A 22,297-nucleotide genomic window follows, 5' to 3' on the forward strand; every position below is an offset into this window, starting at 1 on the left:
GGTGGTGGAGTCTCCATCTCTGCAGTCATTCCAAACCCATCTGGATGTGTTCCTGTGGGACCTTCTTTAGGTGCCCCTGCCTCGGCAGGGGGGGGTTGGACTGGATGATCTCCAGAGGTCCCTTCCAACCCCTGTCATGCTGGGATTCTGTGTGGTTCTGTGATGTTTCCTCTTGGGGCAAGGGAATGCAGCTCAGAAAGGTTCATGGGAGCAGCTGAGCAGCGAGAACAAAACAACCCCAAGAATATGGACAGCAAAAAAAAAACTGAGAATGAGCCTCTTCTGCCCCAGAAATCTTCAGGAGCATGAAAAATGTCAAACCTTTGGTCTGATTTTACTGGAAATGGCATAGTGAGAGTCACCCCAATGGGGAAAAAAACACCCCAAAGCAACAAAAATGGATTTTTAGAGCAGGTCTGGACAAACCCCACCCCTGATTTCCTTTGCTTTTATTGTTTTCCCCTGTAGCTTCCCCAGGTCACAGGGAATTGTTTTCCCTGGCAGGGATGAAGCAGTTTGCTCTCACCCTGCAGGTTTGGGGTCACCAGGAGCATTGAAGATGTGTCCAGCCACCATCTGTGGTTGCCTCCCCCCTCAGCTTTCAGCTCTTCTCCTGGTTTTTGGGGTCACCAGGAACATTTTAAGATGTGTTCAGCCACCATCTGTCATTGTCTTCACCCTCAATTTTCAGCTCCTCTCCTGGTCTTGGAGACACCAGGAGTGCATAAGCTGTGCCCAATTCACCATCTGTGTTTTGCCTCCCCCTTGGTTTTCCTGGTTTTGGGGACACCAGGAACACTTAAGATGTGTCCAACCTCCATCTGTGATCTCCCCATGTGGATTTTCAGCTCCTCTCCTGGGCTTGGAGACACCAAGGGCACTGAAGGTTTGCCCAACCATCATCTCTGACCTTCTTCTCCCTTGATGTTCAGCTCCCCTCCTGGTTTTGGGGGGCCACCAGGAGGACTTAAGAGGGGTCCAGCCCCACCATCTGTGATCTTCTTCCCCCCTCCTTTTCAGCTTCTCTCCCCCAGCCTGCAGTTGAGGAGCTCTGGCTGCTCCAGCCAGCTCCAAGAAGCTGCCTGAGGGCCTGTTGGAGCACCCAGTGTTGGCAGCTGCTTCAAAACAAAAACCTGTAGGGAAAATGGTTTATTTCCCAGAGAATGAAGCTGAGGAATTGCTAGAATTCAGCTTAAGAGATGTTTTTTTATAAGGGGAAGCATCATCTTCTTGGCTGCTGCTAATGTGTCAAGATGCAGATGGGGCTGAAGGCAGCATCTGAGCTTGCTTCTGGCTCCCGTGCTCCAGATGAGAGCCCAGAGGCAGAGCTGGGGCCACACTGACTCCCCCCCCAGCTCAGCACAGCCACTGGGGGCTGCCTCTCCCCCCACACTGACCATAGGTGAGGCCTGAGGGGCTCCTTGCTGAGCAAGCAAAGGGAGGAGCAATCCTTGAGGGGCTGGGACTTAGTGGCAGGAGAGCAAGGTGAGAAGGCATCTCCCCAGATCTTCTGGGGAAGAAGTCAGAGAGATCTCTCTGTGCAGTGTTTTTAAGGCAAAAATCTGCATTTTGACAACTCTGAAGAACTGATCTGAACCCCTGGGCATCCAATGAGCCTCTGAAGATCCTGCAGGGAGTAGGAGCCAGCACAGGCACTGCAGGTTCTGCCAGGTTTGGTCCCAGGTTCTGCTTCCCTGAATCCATGGGGCAGTGGGGATGGCTACTACCCCTCATCAGGTACCTCTGCTAAAGAACTGGAGAATGAGTGGGATCTACTGCCCTGGGCAAGCAGAGATTCATCCTGGGGGCTGGTAAAGGACCTTAGAGCCGGTATGGAAGAGCTCCAGGCACACATCCAGCAAGAAACCAGTTGGAAGCTCTCTGGGCAGTGTTGCAGGGGAGGCATCTCCAAAGCAGAGGCAGGAGCAGGGCTGGGGAACGTCGTCCCCACTGATGGGTGGTCCCCCCACTGATGGGTGGTCCCCCCACTGATGGGTGGTCGTCTCTTTTCCCCCCAGGGCAAAGTGGCCATCAGCTCTCCCAGCCCCCTTGCCACAGCTTCATCACCAGCCCCATGCCAGGCCGGCCATGCACCCATCGGCGAGAGGCAGATCTTCAGGCTACCAGGCAGGCTGAGTGAGTAGATGCTGAGCAAGCCAAGGCTGCTTCAGAAAGCTCTTCCCCGCAGGGTGGGGCACGGTGGGGGGCAGCTGCAGTGTCCCTGCCAGGGACCATTCCCTGGCTCCCCAGGGATCAGCCCTCGGGGTTCATTTTCTCCCTCCCGAGGGTTTTTGAGCTGCGAGCGCTTCATCCGGGGGGGAAGGTCCGGTGCTGAACGCAGCGTTGCGGGCTCCCCGGCTGAGCTGTCTCAGAGGCTGCCGGCTGCAGGGTCCGGTGCTGAACGCAGCGTTCCAGGCTCCCCGGCTGAGCTCAGAGGCTGCTGCCGGCTGCAGGGTCCGGTGCTGAACGCAGCGTTGCGGGCTCCCCGGCTGAGCTGTCTCAGGCTGCTGCCGGCTGCAAGGTCCGGTGCTGAACGCAGCGTTCTAGGCTCCCCGGCTGAGCTCAGAGGCTGCTGCCGGCTGCAGGGTCCGGTGCTGAACGCAGCGTTCCAGGCTCCCCGGCTGAGCTGTCTCAGGCTGCTGCCGGCTGCAGGGTCCGGTGCTGAACGCAGCGTTCCAGGCTCCCCGGCTGAGCTGTCTCAGGCTGCTGCCGGCTGCAGGGTCCGGTGCTGAACGCAGCGTTGCGGGCTCCCCGGCTGAGCTGTCTCAGGCTGCTGCCGGCTGCAGGGTCCGGTGCTGAACGCAGCGTTCCAGGCTCCCCGGCTGAGCTGTCTCAGGCTGCAGCCGGCTGCAGGGTCCGGTGCTGAACGCAGCATTCCAGGCTCCCCGGCTGAGCTGTCTCAGGCTGCAGCCGGCTGCAGGGTCCGGTGCTGAACGCAGCGTTCCAGGCTCCCCGGCTGAGCTGTCTCAGAGGCTGCAGCCGGCTGCAGGGTCCGGTGCTGAACGCAGCATTCCAGGCTCCCCGGCTGAGCTGTCTCAGGCTGCTGCCGGCTGCAGGGTCCGGTGCTGAACGCAGCGTTCCAGGCTCCCCGGCTGAGCTGTCTCAGGCTGCTGCCGGCTGCAGGGTCCGGTGCTGAACGCAGCGTTCCAGGCTCCCCGGCTGAGCTCAGAGGCTGCTGCCGGCTGCAGGGTCCGGTGCTGAACGCAGCGTTCCAGGCTCCCCGGCTGAGCTCAGAGGCTGCTGCCGGTTGCAGGGTCCGGTGCTGAACGCAGCGTTCCAGGCTCCCCGGCTGAGCTGTCTCAGGCTGCTGCCGGCTGCAGGGTCCGGTGCTGAACGCAGCGTTCCAGGCTCCCCGGCTGAGCTCAGAGGCTGCTGCCGGCTGCAGGGTCCGGTGCTGAACGCAGCGTTCCAGGCTCCCCGGCTGAGCTGTCTGAGAGGCTGCTGCCGGCTGCAGGGTCCGGTGCTGAACGCAGCGTTGCGGGCTCCCCGGCTGAGCTCAGAGGCTGCTGCCGGCTGCAGGGTCCGGTGCTGAACGCAGCGTTCCAGGCTCCCCGGCTGAGCTCAGAGGCTGCAGCCGGCTGCAGGGTCCGGTGCTGAATGCAGCGTTCCAGGCTCCCCGGCTGAGCTCAGAGGCTGCTGCCGGCTGCAGGGTCCGGTGCTGAACGCAGCGTTCCAGGCTCCCCGGCTGAGCTGTCTCAGGCTGCTGCCGGCTGCAGGGTCCGGTGCTGAACGCAGCGTTGCGGGCTCCCCGGCTGAGCTCAGAGGCTGCTGCCGGTTGCAGGGATCCAGCCCTCGCTGTGGAGCAGGGAGGATGTGGAGCACTGGCTGCGGTGGGCGGAGCAGGAATATTCCCTGCGGCAGGCGGAGCAGAGCCGCTTCCAGATGAACGGCAGAGCCCTCTGCATGCTCACCAAGGAGGACTTCAGATACCGAGCTCCCAGCTCAGGTGAGAGCAAGGGCAGGGCCGCTGCTGAGCACCAGCCCAGCTGAGGGCTGCTGAAAAGGGGCTGGCTGCCTTCCCAGCAGGTCAGGTTTGATCTCTGGCCAGCTGGGTGCTGGGGACAAGGAAAATCCTCTTCCCTTCCTGGACTGCCGGTGGGGTGGGGAGCAGCAGAGAAATCTGAGCAGCATCAAGCAGGAGAGACTGCAGCATGAAGTCCTCTGAGCAGGCTTTCCTCCTCTGCAGGTGATGTGCTGTATGAATTGCTTCAGTACATCAAGACTCAAAGAAGAGCCCTGGTGTGCAGCCCTTTGCTGAGCTCACCCTTCAGGGAAGCCAGGACCTCAGATGAAGGTATGGTGGGGGATGGCAGCTGCCCATCAAGCTGAGCTTGCCCTCAGCTTGCTGGGGTCTGGCCCTCAGCCAGCCTAACCCATTCCACACTACCTGAGTAAGGCAGAGAGAGAGGACAGTCCTGGACAAAACACACCAACATCCAGGCCATCAAGGAAGCTTGAAGTGGTGAAGGAGGTCTGGTCAGGATGAGGCCTAGAGAGCTGCAGTTGGGTCCATGGTGACCAGGCAAAGCTATGGCTAGAGTAGGATGTCTGTAGACAGAGCTCTGGATCAAGGAGGATCAGTAAATAGCCTGGCAGAGGCACAGCCCTGACAGGGAGCTGGTCCTGCTGCAGCATAGCTAGGAAAGGACAGAGGAGCCAGGGGTGAGCTAAAGTAGAGCTTCTGGACCAATGGGTGGAGTGAGGAGAGGTCCCACTGCAGGCTGGTCAGGGCCATTGAGGCTTGTTAGTGCCCTTGGGGGGCTTAGGTAGGAGTTCTGGTGGGCACAGGCTGGTATCAGTGGCTGGCCTGGCCTGAGGTGGATCTGGGAGTGCTTTCCTGAGGTCTTCTGCTGGCTCAGGGGTAGGATGGTGAAGATCTGAAGTTCCCACAGTAACTTCCAAAGCAGCACTGGTGCTCTGGTGTGCTTTCTTGCTCCTGCTTTTCTGTGTCTCACCCTCACCCTATTTGGCATCTCCTCTAACTTCCTTGGACCTTCTACTGCTCCTGCCTTAGGAAAGTCCCAGGCTTTCCTCATCCCTGTCTCCTTTGACTGGACTGGTACCAAGCTGAGAACCAACCTGGCCTGGCCCTCTCTAGCTCTTCCAGGGCTTTGGAAGATCTCCTGGCACCTGCCATAATGCACCACAGGGGCTGTTTGTTGCGTTTTGTCTTGCAGGGACAGGCTGCAGTGCTGAGGCTGCCCAGGCTGCTGCTTTCTCCTGCCCTGGCCATGCAGGGCCCCTCAACCACTCCCATCACAGCCTGGAGAGCAGCTGCAGGACAGATGCCACCTGCTCCTTCCCTGCAACCCTGCCAGCCCCAGTAGATGGGAAAATTGCAGGTAACTGTGGATTTCTATCCTGGCTCCCTGGGGCAGTGAGGTTGTGCTTTGTCCTCCCTGTCCACCTGCCTCCCTTCCAGGCATGCCGTGCACCAGGCTGTTGCTTCCCTGCCTCAGTTTCCCCACCTGAAAACCTGGAGGTCCTGTTGGAGTTCTGAGCTCTGGCATTGAAAGTGCTGTGCTCTGGGCTGTGTCCTCTAGAATCAGAGTCCTTTTGGTTAGACAGTGCCTCCAAGATCACCAAGTCCAAGCATCAGCCTCAGACCACCATGAACCCATGTCCCAGAGTGCCACCCCCAGGTGTTTCACTGCCAACGTGGTCAGTCCGGGTGCTGAGGAACCCTCACTGGTGGCCCAGTGGGAGCTGTGTGACTCATTTCTGTTCCTCCACCACTCAGACTGCAGGTTGCTGTGGGATTATGTCTACCAGCTGCTCTCTGACAGCCGCTATGAGCCCTACATCAAGTGGGAGGACAGGGAAGCCAAGGTCTTTCGGGTCGTTAACCCCAACGGACTTGCCCAGCTCTGGGGAAACCACAAGGTAAATGCAGCTGAGAACAAGTTTGGCCCCCCCTGGGCTTCCCTGTGTGGCCTTCAGGAGCTGTTCCCCACCACTGATGGTGCAGGGATTGGGGAGGGTAGACTTAGAATTAACCAGGCTGGAAAAGATCTTTGAGATCATCCAGTCCAACCTCTCCCCCAGCAGCATCTGATCAACCAAACCATGGCACCAAGGGCCTCAGCCAGGCTCTTCCTAAACACCTCCAGGGATGGGGACTCCACCACCTCCCTGGGCAGCACATCCCAAGGGCCAGTCTCTCTTGCTGGGAAGAATTTCTTCCTCCCCTCCAGCCTAAACCTCCCCTGGCACAGCTTGAGACTGTGTCCTCTTGTTCTGCTGCTGCTTGCCTGGGAGAAGAGCCCAACCCCCACCTGGCTCCAACCTCCCTGCAGGGAGTTGCAGAGAGCAAGAAGGTCTCCCCTGAGCGTCCTCTCCTGCAGGCTAAGCAACCCCAGCTCCCTCAGCCTCTCCTCCCAGGGCTGTGCCCCAGACCCCTCCCCAGCTTTGTTGCCCTTCTCTGGACACCTTCCAGCAGCTCAACCTCTTTCCTGACCTGAGGAGCCCAGAGCTGGCCACAGGACTCCAGCTGTGGCCTCAGCAGTGCTGAGCACAGGGGTGAGACAGAGGTGGGCAGAAGGCTACTGACAGATCACAGAATAGTCCAGGCTGGAAGGGACCTCTAAAGGTCACCCAGTCCAAACCCCTGCAGTCAGCAGGGACATCCCCCGCTGGATCAGGTTGCTCAGAGCCACATCAAGGTTGACCTTCAGTATCTCCAGGGAAGGAGCCTCAACCACCTCCCTGGGCATCCCTGTTCCAGTGTTCCACCACCCTCACAGTGAAGAACTTCTTCCTGATACCCAAGCTCGATCTGCCCTTCTCCAGATGCCACCCTGCTGCTGGTTAAAGAGGGAAAGCAAACTGTGATGGCTGTGGAGCCAGAAACAAGTCTGGGATGGAGACCTGCAACGCCCAAGAGCCACCTCCCAGGTGGTCCTGCTGCAGGCAGACCCAAATCAGGAGCTGGGTTTTGCTTTTGCTAAGCCCTCCAATGGTTTTCTCCTTCCAGAACCGGATGAACATGACCTATGAGAAGATGTCACGGGCACTCAGGCACTACTACAAGCTCAACATCATCAAGAAGGAGCCAGGGCAGAAGCTCTTGTTCAGGTGAGAGGGAGCAGGGAGCTGTGTGGGACAGCACAGAAGGGCTGCAGGATGGTGGTGGGCTCCAGGTGTTGGCAGCTCCTCCATCCAGCAGCATCCTCTCCAAATGCAGCACCCTGGTGGGTTTTTGCCCAGGCTCTGTCCTGTTGGTGTTGGGAGCTGAGCTTCAGGTCTCATCAGAGGCACTTTGCAGGGCTGCAGGCCAGCAGCCTGCTCCTGGGCTAGACATCCATCTGTTGTCCTGCTGGGGTCTAACTGGTGCTGGAGGAAATACCTCTGAGCCCACCCAAGCCAGACACATCCTTGGCTTCCTTGTCCTCCCACTTGATGTAGGGCTCATAGCGGCTGTCAGAGAGCAGCTGGCAGACATAATCCCACAGCAACCTGCAGTCTGAGTGGTGGAGGAACAGAAAGGAGTCACACAGCTCCCTGTGGCCCAGGGGCACCAAGTCTGAAGCCCACACTGAGACAGAGGAAGGGGTGGAAGTAAGTCAGGAGCCTCCTGTTTTCAGTGCTGGCTGCTTCCCTGGGACTAGTTTGGACTCAAAACTCCAGCTCTAGGCTGGAGAGTGCTGAGCTTTGTCTCCCTGGGTGCAAAGCAAGGGTTGGGATCCTCAGCCAAAGGCAGGTGAGCTGCAGAGCTCAGCTGATGAGGGCAAGGGCTCCAGCATTTACAGCCTGCTTTGGGGTTGGGTTGGGTTTAGACATGTTCCCAAAGGCATTAAAATGATGTCTTGCAGGTTTTTGAAGACCCCTGGGGAGATCATTCATGAGAAATCCAGCAAGCTGGAGCAGCTGGAGAATGAGGAGCATGATGATCTGAAAGAGGACTCCCTGGAGGTTCCACTGTAAGGCAGGCTTTGAAGGAGGCCCTTGCAGTGCATCACAGCCTGGCTTCTGCTCTGCTGGGAAGTTGCTCTTCCATCTCCTGGACAGGCAGAAGGTCACAGAGCTGCTCCTGGATTTCAGACCCTCCCCTGAGCCAAAGCTGTGACATGTCTGGGGGCTTCAGGAGCAAAACACACCCAGAACCTGCCCCCCACCCCCCAAAGGGCAGGTGGAGGTGTGGGCTGGTCTTCTGCTTGCTTCTCTTCTGTGCCAGGGGTGGAATGGGATGGTCTTGCTCTGCCAGTTTTGATGCTTGTCTTTAAGGCTCCAACCTGCTGGCAAAGCCTTCTCTGTTCCTGCAGCGAGCTGTGCTGAGCAGAGAGCATCAGAGCCCCACAGTGAGCATCCCCTGAAGAGCTTCTGCAGTGAGCTGTGAGCCTCAGTGTGAACAAGCTGAATCTGAGCCTTTTCCCTGGCTTAAGAATGGCCTTTTAGAGGTTGGACATGAAGTGGTTGGACATGAAGTGGTTGGACATGATGAAGAGGTTGGACATGATGAAGAGGTTGGACTTGCAGAGGTTGGACTTGCAGAATCTGCATGTGATGAAGAGCTTGGCCTTGATGATCTTAAAAGTCTTTTCCAGCCTGAGGTCCTCTGACTCCTCCTGAGTCCTTGTTGGATCCCTTCACTGTCTCCAGGCTGTTACCTTGGCTGGTTCACTCTTGTTCCCTCCATCTCTCCTGGCTTCTGCTGGCTGGGGCAGATCCAGGTGAGAGTTCAGAGCTGGTGACCTGAGGCTTCAGCTAATGCAGCTCCTCCTGCTGAGCAAAGGCAAACAATGCTCAGCAAACACCCTGGGAATCACCCAGCAGCAGCCCTGCCACTCATTAAGTCTATTTAAACCCTGGACAATTCCTATCTCACACCTTTATCTCCTGGGAGCTCTTATCATGTCTCATGGCTGATAGGAAAAGGTGAGCTCCTTCCAGCCTTGCTTTTGCCCCACTGCAAAGCCAGCAGCTGCCTCGTGCCCTGGCTCTGGACCACTTCCCAAACCCAAACTGCTGTCTTAGAGCTGCAGCAGCAGCACTTTTGGGACAGCAGTGCTGGGGCTGGCAGCTCACAGGATCCCAGGATGTTAAGGGTTGGAAGGGACCTCTGATGATCATCCAGTCCAAGCCCCCTGCCAGAGCAGGGCATAGAATCCAGCTCAGGTCACACAGGAACACATCCAGACAGGGCTGGGAAGGCTCCAGAGCAGGAGACTCCACAACCTCTCTGGGCAGCCTGCTCCAGGGCTCTGGGACCCTCACAGTGCAGAAGTTCCTCCTCATGTTGAGGTGGAACCTCCTGTGCTGGAGTTGATATCCATTGCCCCTTGTCCTGTGCCAGGGTGCAGCTGAGCAGAGCCTGTCTTACTCCCTCCTGCCCCCCAGCCCTCAGCTATTGATAGACATTGATCAGATCTCTCTCAGTCTTCTCCCCTCCACACTAACCACCCCCAGGGCTCTCAGCCTCTCTTCAGCAGTGCTCCAGGCCCTTCAGCATCCTTGTAACCCTCCCTTGGACTCTCCCCAGCAGATCCCTGTCTCTCCTGAGCTGGGGAGCCCAGAGCTGGCTGCAATATTCCAGGTGAGGTCTCACAGGGGCAGAGCAGAGAGGGAGGAGAACCTCCCTGGATCTGCTGGCCACACTCCTGAATGCAGCCTCTTCCTCCCCTGCAGACTAAAAAGCTGTCTCAGCCTCATGAAGAGCCTTGGCAAGGGTTAGTGGTTGAAGTTTCCTCCACTGGCTGTTGCCAACCTGAAGCTGCAGTTCCCTTTGCTGTTCCTGGTTTTGGTCCTCCAAACCTGCTCTGCCCTCATTAACTACAGGCTGGAGATGCTGGTGGGCAGCAGCCAGCAAGGGGAGGTGGTGGAACACGTGGGCAGCTGGCTGGCAAAGCACACACAGGAGGACACCCCTGGAAACACTGCCTGAGAAGTTCCACTTCCAGCAAAGTCCCCAAAATGCAAGGGCTTGGCATGTGATGGAGAAAGGAAAGCAGAAGCTCTAAGGAGATAAAGCAGCAGAGCAGCACAGCCTTTGGGAGGTCCTAGTTGGGAAGGCAGGCCAGAAGCTCTGCTGGGAGACAGTGCTGGAGCCAAGCTGCAGCCTGGAGCTGCACCATGCCAGGGAGGTGCAGGATCAGATTGGATGTTGGGAGGAAGCTCTTCCCCAGGAGGGTGGTGAGAGCCTGGCACAGGTTGCCCAGGGAGGTGGTGGAAGCCTCCTGCCTGGAGGTGTTTGCAGCCAGGCTGGAGGTGGCTGTGAGCAACCTGCTGTGGTGTGAGGTGTCCCTGCCCATGGCAGGGGCTTGGAGCTGCCTGAGCCTTGAGCTCCCTTCCAACCCTGACAATTCTGTGCTTCTGTGAAGCAGCCAGACCTCAGCCTCCCTTCCATAGAGTGCACTTTGTCCTGGGGGTGAGCAAAGCCACATCTTGGTGTGCAATGCAGCAGAGAGGCAGTGCAAGTGCTGCCCAGCCCTGAGGGACACCTTTGGAGGCAAAGCAAACCTCCCTGGGCAGCCTGTGCCAGGCTCTCACCACCCTCCTGGAGAAGAACTTCCTCACATCCAATCTCAATCTCCACACTTGTAGCTTTGCTCCATCCCCCCCAGTCCTATCCCTCCCTGACACCCTCAAAAGTCCCTCCCCAGCTTTCCTGGGAGGCCACAAGGAGGTCTCCTGGGAGCCTTCTCCTCTCCAGCCTGCACAACCCCAACTCCCTCAGGCTGTCCTCGTAGCAGAGCAGCTCCAGCCCTCTGCTCCTCCTCGTGGCCCTTCTCTGGGCACCTTCCAGCACAACATCCAATCTCCATCTCCCCACTTCCAGTTTTGCTCCATCCCCCCCAGCCCTATCCCTCCCTGACACCCTCCAAAGTCCCTCCCCAGCTTCCCTGGAGCCTGCCTCAGAAAGCGAAAGGCCACAAGAAGGGCTCCTCGGAGGCTGAAAAACCAAAGGGCAGCTTTGCAAGGATGAACTGAAAGTGCTGAGCTCCTTGCATGCTGCCAGCAGGGCCTCGTGCCTCCTGTCCCTGTGGTAAACAGAGGTGTTCCAGGAACAGGGCCACAGCCCCTTGGGCAAAGAGCCCAGGAACCGCTGCTCGGCCTGGGCGTGTGGGGCCCTGCTGCCCAGGGACCTTCCCCACGGCTGGAGTCCAGGGGTGGCAGCCTGCAGGTGCATCCCAGCAGGGGAAAGCCAACTTGTGTTTGGGGCTGGTGCTCAGCACCCTCTTGGCTCAGGGAATAGAATTGGAATGGAGTGGAGTGGAATGGAGTGGAGTGGAGTGGAATGGAATAAGAATAGAATAGGATAGGATAGAATAGAATGGAATTAACCAGGTTGGAAGAGACCTTCAAGATCATCAAGTCCAGCCTATCACCCAGCACCATCTGGTCAACTCAACCATGGCACCAAGGGCCTCAGCCAATCCCTTCTTAAACACCTCCAGGGATGGGGACTCCACCACCTCCCTGGGCAGCACATCCCCAGGGCCAATCTCTCTTGCTGGGAAGAACTTTCTCCTCCCCTCCAGCCTAAACCTCCCCTGGCACAGCTTGAGACTGTGTCCTCTTGTTCTGGTGCTGCCCAACCCCCACCTGGCTCCAACCTCCCTGCAGGGAGTTGCAGAGAGCAAGAAGGTCTCCCCTGAGCCTCCTCTCCTGCAGGCTAAGCAACCCCAGCTCCCTCAGCCTCTCCTCCCAGGGCTGTGCCCCAGACCCCTCCCCAGCTTGGTTGCCCTTCTCTGGACACCTTCCAGCAGCTCAACCTCTTTCCTGACCTGAGGAGCCCAGAGCTTGCCACAGGACTCCAGCTGTGGCCTCAGCAGTGCTGAGCACAGGGCAGGATGAGCTCCCTGCTGCTGCTGGCCACACTCTGCCTGCTGCAGGCCAGGCTGCCCTTGGCCTTCTTGGCCTCTTGAAAGCCTTTCATAGATTCATGCAATGGGCTGGGTTGGAAGAGACCTTAAAGATCATCCAGTTCCAACCCCCTGCCATGGGCAGGGACACCTCCCACCAGCCCAGCTTGCTCAAGGCCTCATCCAGCCTGGCCTTGAACACCTCCAGGGAGCAGCATTTCTGTACATGCCTGAGGGTGAGATGCCCAAACTGACTCCAGGAAAACATCTTGACCTAGATTGGGTGATTCTGGATCCTTTCCCCAAGTTCCAATCCCTTCTGCCATTTGGGACCTGCTCAAACCTACTGGGAGAGAGGTGCAAGAAAAAGTATGAGACCTGACACAACCCAAAATCCTCTGACCAGAGGTGAGGGAAGAGAGCTGGGCTGAGGTTTGTCCACTGGGAGAGAATGAGGAAGCTGGCTGGGGGGGAAGCACATAGCCCTGAGGTTGATCTCTTCAGGACAGCAACACTGGAGAGGAAAGCAGAACTGAGAGCACAGAGACATAGCAGAAGGTAACTGACTCACTGCCTCATTTATAGGAACTTGCTCCAGAAGCTGGAGAAAACCACAGGGGAGATGTTGCCTGCGTGGAGCTGAAGGCTGTGGAGAGGTTCAGGAGGAGGCAGGGGTCCAATTCCCCAGGTTTCTTGAGAGCAAAATAGGCAGCCTGAGGCTGGACAGCAGAACAAGCCTCCTCTGCAGCAAGGTGTCCAGTTCTGGGCACCTCAATCTAAGAAGGACATTGAGAAGCTTGAACAAGTCCAGAGAAGGGCAACCAAGCTGGGGAGGGGTCTGGAGTACAGCCCTGGGAGGAGAGGCTGAGGGAGCTGGGGTTGCTTAGCCTGCAGGAGAGGAGGCTCAGGGGAGACCTTCTTGCTCTCTCCAACACCCTGCAGGGAGGTTGGAGCCAGGTGGGGGTTGGGCTCTTCTCCCAGGCAAGCAGCAGCAGAACAAGAGGACACAGTCTCAAGCTGTGCCAGGGGAGGTTTAGGCTGGAGGTGAGGAAGAAATTCTTCATGGAAAGAGAGATTGGCCCTGGGGATGTGCTGCCCAGGGAGGTGGTGGAGTCCCCATCCCTGGAGGTGTTTAGGAAGAGCCTGGCTGAGGCCCTTGGTGCCATGGTTGAGTTGATCAGATGGTGCTGGGGGAGAGGTTGGACTCAATGACCTCTGAGGTCTTTTCCAGCCTGCTCAATTCTGTATTCTGTATTTTCTGGCTGCTGCAGAGGAAACAAACAAACAAACCAACCAACCACATCGATTGTGAAACTCCTTGTCACCCCCTCCCATCGACCTGCTGAGGAGCAGCCCTGGTCACATGCAGGCTGGCATCAGGCAGCTCCTCAGGGGTGGGTTAATTATTTATCAGAAGCAGCTACAGACACTGCAAAACAGAGCCAGGTAACCCCTGATCAATAGCAGCCTCTGATTCATCAGCCTGGGCTCAGGGGAAGCGGAGGGAAATGGCCTGGATGTCTCCCACTCGTTGGCAATCATCCCACAGAAAGCTGGTAGAAACAGAAAGCAAACAAACCCTGGAGGGTTTCCATTGCACCCTGAGCTCATCACCAGGGGAAGCCTTTTCTGTCTAGGAGGGGTCTGGGGGGTACCACATCATCCCAGCTGAAACCTGAGGGGTGCAAATCCTGCCTGTTTCCATTGCACCCTGAGCTCATCACCAGGAGAAGCCTTTTCTATCTAGGAGGGGTCTGGGGGGTACCACATCATCCCAGCTGAAACCTGAGGGCTGGAAATCCTGGAGGGTTTCCATTGCACCCTGAGCTCATCACCAGGAGAAGCCTTTTCGATCTAGGAGGGGTCTGGGGGGTACCACATCATCCCAGCTGAAACCTGAGGGCTGGAAATCCTGGAGGGTTTCCATTGCACCCTGAGCTCATCACCAGAAGCCTTTTCTATCTAGGAGGGGTCTGGGGGGTACCACATCATCCCAGCTGAAACCTGAGGGGTGCAAATCCTGCCTGTTTCCATTGCACCCTGAGCTCATCACCAGGAGAAGCCTTTTCTGTCTAGGAGGGGTCTGGGGGGTACCACATCATCCCAGCTGAAACCTGAACTGATCACCAGGGGAAGCCTTTTCTATCTAGGAGGGGTCTGGGGGGGACCACATCATCCCAGCTGAAACCTGAGGGCTGGAAATCCTGGAGGGTTTCCATTGCACCCTGAGCTCATCACCAGAAGCCTTTTCTATCTAGGAGGGGTCTGGGGGGTACCACATCATCCCAGCTGAAACCTGAGGGGTGCAAATCCTGCCTGTTTCCATTGCACCCTGAGCTCATCACCAGGAGAAGCCTTTTCTGTCTAGGAGGGGTCTGGGGGGTACCACATCATCCCAGCTGAAACCTGAACTGATCACCAGGGGAAGCCTTTTCTATCTAGGAGGGGTCTGGGGGGGACCACATCATCCCAGCTGAAACCTGAACTGATCACCAGGGGAAGCCTTTTCTATCTAGGAGGGGTCTGGGGGGTACCACATCATCCCAGCTGAAACCTGAGGGCTGGAAATCCTGGAGGGTTTCCATTGCACCCTGAGCTCATCACCAGGGGAAGCCTTTTCTATCTAGGAGGGGTCTGGGGGGGACCACATCATCCCAGCTGAAACCTGAGGGGTGCAAATCCTGCCTGTTTCCATTGCACCCTGAACTGATCACCAGGGGAAGCCTTTTCTATCTAGGAGGGATCTGGGGGGACCACATCATCCCAGCTGAAACCTGAGGGGTGCAAATCCTGCCTGTTTCCATTGCACCCTGAACTGATCACCAGGAGAAGCCTTTTCTATCTAGGAGGGATCTGGGGGGACCACATCATCCCAGCTGAAACCTGAACTGATCACCAGGGGAAGCCTTTTCTATCTAGGAGGGGTCTGGGGGGGACCACATCATCCCAGCTGAAACCTGAGGGCTGCAAATCCTGCCTGTTTCCATTGCACCCTGAGCTCATCACCAGGAGAAGCCTTTTCTATCTAGGAGGGGTCTGGGGGGGACCACATCATCCCAGCTGAAACCTGAGGGCTGGAAATCCTGGAGGGTTTCCATTGCACCCTGAGCTCATCACCAGGGGAAGCCTTTTCTATCTAGGAGGGGTCTGGGGGGACCACATCATCCCAGCTGAAACCTGAACTGATCACCAAGGGAAGCCTTTTCGATCTAGGAGAGATCTGGGGGGACACCACATCATCCCAGCTGAAGCCCGAGGGGTGGAATCCCTGCTTGGGGTGGTGGTGGTGTTTTCAGACCCTACGTGCTGGCAGCCCCCCGAGCAGCGCATCCTCGGCCGGCCCGGTCCTGCGAGGTGCAGTGCGAGATGTTGCCATCAGATGGCAAAGCGGCGATGAGGATGGCGACCGGCAGCCTGCGGGGAGGGCAGCTGGCGCCGGGTGGCAGAGGCAAGGCAGGGCTGGGGGCAGGACGGAGCTGGGCTGGCAGCAGATTCATTTTGTGGTCTCGACCTGACCTCAGGGGAAGGCTTCGCAGGAAGCTCCTTAGCTGAGGAGTGAGGTGAGGCAGAAGGGACACTGAGGTGGACTGGTTGGAGGTTTATTAATGACACCTCTGGGCAGGTAAAGTCTGGAGCTAGAGTGTGTGACTCTGGATCCTTTACCAGATCAGAGTGGCTCTAGAAGCAGGAGAGGTGATTGCCTAGCACCTGCCAGAGAGACAGGGAAAGGAGGTGAGGCAGAGGTAAGAGAGAGCAGCCAGGCAGAAAGGGACCTGGGCATACTGGTGGACAGCAGCTGAACAGGAGCCAGCAGTGTGCCCAGGCAGCCAAGAAGGCCAAGGGCAGCCTGGCCTGCAGCAGGCAGAGTGTGGCCAGCAGCAGCAGGGAGCTCATCCTGCCCTGTGCTCAGCACTGCTGAGGCCACACCTGGAGTCCTGTGGCCAGCTCTGGGCTCCTCAGGTCAGGAAAGAGGTTGAGCTGCTGGAAGGTGTCCAGAGAAGGGCAACAAAGCTGGGGAGGGGTCTGGGGCACAGCCCTGGGAGGAGAGGCTGAGGGAGCTGGGGTTGCTTAGCCTGCAGGAGAGGAGGCTCAGGGGAGACCTTCTTGCTCTCTGCAACTGCCTGAAGGGAGGTTGGAGCCAGGTGGGGGCTGGGCTCTTCTGCCAGGCAAGCAGCAGCAGAACAAGAGGACACAGTCTCAAGCTGTGCCAGGGGAGGTTTAGGCTGGAGGTGAGGAAGAAATTCTTCCCAGAGAGAGAGATTGGCCCTGGGGATGTGCTGCCCAGGGACAGAGTTTTGAGCAGGGCCTGTTGGGACAGGACAAGGGGGAATGGTTTGGAGCTAGAAGAGGCAGATTGAGAGTGGAGAGAAGGGAGAAATGGTTGCCCCTGAGGGTGGGGAGAGCCTGTGCCAGGCTGCCCAGAGAGCTGGGAGCTGCCCCATGCCTGGCAGCAGTGCAGGGCAGGTTGGTTGGGGCTGGGAGCAGCCTGCTCTGGCTGGGGATGTCCCTGCTGAGTGCAAGGGGGTGGACTGGATGGGCTTTAAAGCCTCTTCCCACCCAAACCATTCTGTGAGTGGATGATTTCATGCACTCAGGGGAAGGGCTGCAGCTGTCACTGAGCACCAGGTGGGCAGGGGGCTGTGTGGGTCACAGGGCTCTCTTTGGCAGGGCAGGATCAGTGCTGCAGATGTCCCTGGGGACTGCAGGGGGTCGGACTGGAGGAGCTTTGAAGGTCCTTTCCCACCCAAATCATGCCATGATTCTATGTTGGAACAGGCAGCTCTGTCTCAGGGGCTCAGCCCTGGGAGATGCTCTGTCCCTGGGCAAGGCTGAGTGGGAGCCACGAATGTTCAGAGGACTGGGGTCACAAAGCTGTCCCCACTTCATGCTTCAGGGTTGTCTGAGGGACCCCGGGGTGGGTTTCAGTGATGCTGCAGCCCAGCCTCGCTCGGTGTTAAGCCACAACCACGCCTCAGAGTGTCACAGCCCCCAGCCTCCACTTTCCTGGGAGCTCCTGAGATGTGAGGAGGGGGTGGTGGTGGTGGTGCTGGTTGGGCAATCTGCTGGCTGCCCTGAACCCTCATTCACCTGAGGGACTTTTGCCTTCCCCTTTACAAGGACAACCCAGAGAAGCCCCCAGCTGGCACCGCACCCCGGACAAGCGCCGGCAAAGCCTCCCCGGGTGCTGACCCCTGAGGCGGCCGGTGTGAAGGCCAGAAGGTTGCAGCAGATGACAGGGGAATTTTTTCCCCTTCTCTCCTTTCCCCTCTCCCTGCTGTTTTGCTGCTCTTGGTCATGAGGAAGTTGTTTTCTCCTGCAGTGAAACTCCCGCCCCGTGTTTGCCGCCAGCGCAGGGCGGCGAGGAGCGGGGAGCCCAGGCGGAAGCTCTCCTACCTGAGTGGCTGCTAAAAATAGGACTTTACTCAGCCAGCAGCCAGCCACCAGGGCATATAAAAGAGAGGGGGCACCTCCCCAGAGAGTTAGACAACCCCTTTGGTACTGCTGGCTGAGGAGCTGGGCTTGGCTTGGGGCCGGGAGGGCAGAAGCTCTGATGGAAAGGTAAATAGCGCAGGAGCCGATGAAGAAGGAGGTGGCCCAGGGGCTGCAAGGCATGGAAGGAGGATGGGGAGTGCTGCTTGGCTCTGCTGGGGGACATGGAGGGCACAGAGGACCTAGGAGATGCTTTGTTGTGATTAACTTGAGGAGGAGGAGGAGGAGTTGTTGTTGGGTGGTTGAGTGGCTTTGTGTGGGCTCAGGCGAAGGCAGCTTGAGTTCTTGCCCCCCGGAAAAGGGCCAGGCTGGGGTGGGAGTGATCCTGATGGTCACAGAGGCAGAGAGCCACAGGATCCAAGAGAGCTGGGGAGGGACTTTGGAGGGTGTCAGGGAGGGATAGGACTGGGGGGGATGGAGCAGAACTAGAAGTGGGGAGATGGAGACTGGCTGTGAGGAAGAAGTTGTTGGCCAGGAGGGTGGTGAGAGCCTGGCACAGGCTGCTCAGGGAGGTGGTGGAAGCCTCCTGCCTGGAGGTGTTTGCAGCCAGGCTGGAGGTGGCTGTGAGCAACCTGCTGTGGTGTGAGGTGTCCCTGCCCATGGCAGGGGCTTGGAGCTGGCTGAGCCTTGAGCTCCCTTCCAACCCTAACAATTCTAAGACTCTAATACATCTCTTTGGAAGGGACCCTTGAAGGTCACCCCTCAGGCACCTCTGCTCCAAGCTTCCTCAACCTGTCCTCACAGGGGGATGGGGAAAGGCCTCGAGCACAAGTCCTGTGAGGAGAGGCTGAGGGAGCTGGGGTTGCTTAGCCTGCAGGAGAGGAGGCTCAGGGGAGACCTTCTTGCTCTCTGCAACTCCCTGAAGGGAGGTTGGAGCCAGGTGGGGGTTGGGCTCTTCTCCCAGGCAAGCAGCAGCAGAACAAGAGGACACAGTCTCAAGCTGTGCCAGGGGAGGTTTAGGCTGGAGGTGAGGAGAAAGTTCTTCATAGAGTTGTTAGCTGTTGGGATGTGCTGCCCAGGGAGGGGATGGAGTCCCCATCCCTGGAGGTGTTCAAGAGGGGCTTGGATGTGGCCCTTGGAGCCATGGCTTAGTTAGTCAGGAGGTGTTGGGTGACAGCTTGGACTTGATGATCTTTGAGGTCTTTTCCAACCTTATTGATTGTATGATTCTAAGTTCCACTGCCTGCAGCAGCTTGGTGGCTCTGTGCTGGACTCTCTCAAGCAATTCCCTGGTCCAGCCCCAGGGTGTCTGGATGATCTCTGTGCTGTAGGAGACCTGGGGATGATAAGAACTGTCTCCCTCTGAGACGTGCCCAGCTGATTCCCTTCCTCTCCCTCCAGTTTCACTTCCTTGGTCAGTGCTGCCAGTAACTCATCATAAACCCCAGCATGTGCAGGCTGAGCAAGGAGCACTCAGATAGGAGCTGTAAAAGGGGTTGTTCATTTACTGGCAGCAGGAGCACTGCCTGGACACCCACAGCACCCTTGGGTGTCGAGCTGGAAGCGATGTCCCACCGTGCCCAACCTCCTGAGCAGGCAGCACCCCAGGGAAAGCAAACTTCAGGCTGGCAATGGTTTTGGTTTTGGTTTTCCCCCGCAGCAATATGCAGGCTGTGGCTGGTGAGAAGCTGCAGTGGGATGTGAAGAGGCAGCCCCCAGGCAGGATCCTCTCCCTGGACAGGCAAGAGGCCAAGAAGGTGCTGGAGATCTACGTCAGCCGCTCGCTGAGCTGCCGTGAGAGTGCCCTGACGGCCAAGAAGGAGCTTCAGGAGGAAGCCAGAAGGAGAGGGAGGAAGGCAGATGAGCTGCAGGGGTCCAAAAGTGACTTCTGCAAGTATCAGCCCTGTGCCAAACTCAGCCCCGAGGAGGAGCGGGAGGAGAGGCCCAAAGCGCCGGACGGGGACAAAGCTTTGGAGGATGAGAGCAAAACCCCCAGGGAGGTCCCTAAGGAGAAGTTGGAGGGCAAAAAGAAAAGCACCAAGAGCTCTTCCCAGGGCAAAAGCCAACGCTCCTGGTTCAAAACTTTCATAAGCTTCCTCTTCAAGAAGAGCCCTGAGGAGCAGAAGGAGAACGCAGGGCAAAAGGCAAAGGAGAAGGATGCCAAAGCTCCTCACAGCTCCAAACCAGAAGGGGCTAAAAGACCTGGAGTGGACTCAAGCACATCCCCACCACTGGGCAGAGCCCCCAAGAGGAGACCCAGCCTCAAAAAGGTTTTCTCCTTCAAGAAGCATGCAGAGGAGGAGCGGGGAGAGGCAGCAGCTGGGGCCAGGGCCAAGCGACCCAGCTGCCTCCCCCTGCGGCACATCCAGACCCCAGCCACGCCAGGTGGGAACCCACCAGCCCCTAACCCTGACCCTAACCCAACCCTACTGCCAACAGCACCTCCCTGAGCTCCCCTGGGGAAAGCTGGGGAGCTCAGTGCTGCTTTCTACCCCACCAGCCCCTAACCCTGACCCTAACCCAACCCTACTACCAACAGCACCTCCCTGAGCTCCCCTGGGGAAAGCTGGAGAGCTCAGTGCTGCTTTCTACCCCACCAGCCCCTAACCCTGACCCTAACCCAACCCTACTGCCAACAGCACCTCCCTGAGCTCCCCTGGGGAAAGCTGGAGAGCTCAGTGCTGCTTTCTACCCCACCAGCCCCTAACCCTGACCCTAACCCAACCCTACTGCCAACAGCACCTCCCTGAGCTCCCCTGGGGAAAGCTGGGGAGCTCAGTGCTGCTTTCTACCCCACCAGCCCCTAACCCTGACCCTAACCCAACCCTACTGCCAACAGCACCTCCCTGAGCTCCCCTGGGGAAAGCTGGAGAGCTCAGTGCTGCTTTCTACCCCACCAGCCCCTAACCCTGACCCTAACCCAACCCTACTGCCAACAGCACCTCCCTGAGCTCCCCTGGGGAAAGCTGGGGAGCTCAGTGCTGCTTTCTACCCCACCAGCCCCTAACCCTGACCCTAACCCAACCCCACTGCCAACAGCACCTCCCTGAGCTCCCCTGGGGAAAGCTGGGGAGCTCAGTGCTGCTTTCTACCCTAAGCATCACCTTCCTGCTCCTTTCTGGGGTTTGGGTTAAGCTTTGAGGGCTCCAGTCTCAGCCTGGTGCCCCAGGAAAGGGTCATTCTGCCCATGGCATTGCTGCAGGAGGCCCCAAGCACCGTCCAGACACAGGTTTCCCCACCTCTGGCACACGCTGGTTCGGTTCAAAGCTGCCTCTGAGAGCTGAGGCCAAACCTTAAAGCGCTCCGGGGCCAAGCTGCAGCTGCTTTCGCTGCCCTGCGGGGGAAGGGTGCGGGCAGCCGGCGGCTGTGGCACGGAGCCCATGGGACACCTCGTCCCTGCCCCTGCCCTTCCCTTGGCACACAGCCAGGGAAGGGATCTCTGTGAAGCTTTGGCAGATCTGGGGCAAGTCACAGCCAAGGCTCAGAGCTCGCAGCCCCATCGCTCCCCGGCGCAATGCGCTCATCCTGGCTGGGCACCAGCGCCGGCTGGGGGCAGGGGCTGCTGCAGGGGCTGCTGCAGGGGCTGCTGCAGCTGCTTTCCCCCTTCACTCAGTGGCCTACACAGGAATTAATCTGGACTCTGATGATCTTGGAGGACCTTTTCTGGCCTGGATGATTCCCTGAATCTATTAAATGTTGGAAAGAAGGGCAACAAAGCTGGGGAGGGGTCTGGAGCACAGCCCTGGGAGGAGAGGCTGAGGGAGCTGGGGTTGCTTAGCCTGCAGAAGAGGAGGCTCAGGGGAGACCTCATTGCTCTCTACAGCTACCTGAAGGGAGGTTGGAGCCAGGTGGGGGTTGGGCTCTTCTCCCAGGCAAGCAGCACCAGAACAAGAGGACACAGTCTCAGGCTGTGCCAGGGGAGGTTTAGGCTGGAGGGGAGGAGAAAGTTCTTCCCAGCCAGAGAGATTGGCCCTGGGGATGTGCTGCCCAGGGAGGTGGTGGAGTCCCCATCCCTGGAGGTGTTTAGGAAGGGCCTGGATGAGGCACTTGGAGCCATGGTTGAGTTGATCAGAGGGTGTTGGGTGATAAGTTGGACCTGATGATCTCCAAGGTCTCTTCCAACCTGGTTAATTCTATTCACTTCTATTCACTTCTATTCTTATTCTATTCTATTCTATTCTATTCTATTCTATTCTATTCTATTCTATTCTATTCTATTCTATTCTATTCTATTCTATTCCATTCTATTCCATTCCATTCCATTCCATTCCATTCCATTCCATTCTATTCCATTCCATTCCATTCTGCTCTGCTCTGCTCTGCTCTGCTCTACTTTTAACTCCCAAGGGAGGTGGTGGATTCCCTTACATGAGACAGGTCCAAACCCCAGCCTGACAGGGTGCTGGGCCAGCTCACTTCAACTGTATTCTTGGCCTGAAAGGTTGGGCTTAGATGCTCCTTGAGGTCCCTTCCCAGCTGGCAGTCTGTGGAGCCTGTGAACCCTCCCTTGAAGCTGTGCTCCTCTCCCAGCAGATGAGGAGCAGCCTGACGGTTACTACGCGCGCGTCTCGGAGGAGCTTGGGCTGCTCCTGCAGGCCAGCGAGAGCCAAGGCAGCAGAGCAGATCCCCACAGTGCTGCCCCACGGCCAGCCAGCACTGACAGCATTGGTGAGTGCTGCCCTTGCCAGTGCTTCCTCTCTGGCATGCATAAAAACCGTCTGCATGAGCCCCAGAGCCTGCTGGGACCCTGACCCCAGGCTTCAGCTGACCTCAGCAAGCACAGGGAAGGCTCTGGGGGCAGGTTTTTGCCACCAGGGCTTGAGGTTGGGACAGAGTAAGTCAAAGGCTGGAGGGTGGTTTTGCTGGCTGAGGATAGGAAGACCCCTGGAAGAGGCTGGAATGGGGTTTGGAGGGTTGGAGGTTGAGAACCATGGCTCAGGGAAGTTTCTCTGGGCACTAAACAGAGTTAGCCCCCAGGCAGCCAGCACCAGAAGAAGGGGACACAGTCTCAAGCTGTGCCAGGGGAGGTTCAGGCTGGATAGTGGGAAGAAGTGCTTCCCAGAGGG

The 22,297-nt window shown here is 57.9% G+C and overlaps 1 protein-coding gene across 1 annotated transcript; it reads left to right on the plus strand.

The window, feature by feature from the left end:
• The first annotated feature begins 3,789 nt into the window (after positions 1-3,789).
• Positions 3,790-8,032, plus strand: ETV7 (ETS variant transcription factor 7). The gene is made up of 6 exons (XM_054176568.1): positions 3,790-3,946; positions 4,187-4,294; positions 5,178-5,342; positions 5,741-5,883; positions 6,974-7,074; positions 7,812-8,032. Exons 1-6 carry the CDS (start codon positions 3,883-3,885, stop codon positions 7,921-7,923), a joined length of 693 nt encoding a protein of 230 aa, XP_054032543.1. The 5' UTR covers positions 3,790-3,882; the 3' UTR covers positions 7,924-8,032.
• The last annotated feature ends 14,265 nt before the right edge of the window (positions 8,033-22,297 follow it).

The sequence above is a fragment of the Dryobates pubescens genome, chromosome 35 (genome assembly GCF_014839835.1).
Source record: "Dryobates pubescens isolate bDryPub1 chromosome 35, bDryPub1.pri, whole genome shotgun sequence".
Taxonomy (NCBI): Eukaryota; Metazoa; Chordata; class Aves; order Piciformes; family Picidae; genus Dryobates; species Dryobates pubescens.

Bases quoted from the DNA above. Each gene is read 5' to 3' on its own strand.
- ETV7 (XM_054176568.1), top strand. From the start codon at position 3,883: ATGAACGGCAGAGCCCTCTGCATGCTCACCAAGGAGGACTTCAGATAC. The intron at 5,884-6,973 runs GTAAATGCAGCT...TTCTCCTTCCAG, and splicing joins AGCTCTGGGGAAACCACAAG to AACCGGATGAACATGACCTA. The intron at 7,075-7,811 runs GTGAGAGGGAGC...GATGTCTTGCAG, and splicing joins GGGCAGAAGCTCTTGTTCAG to GTTTTTGAAGACCCCTGGGG.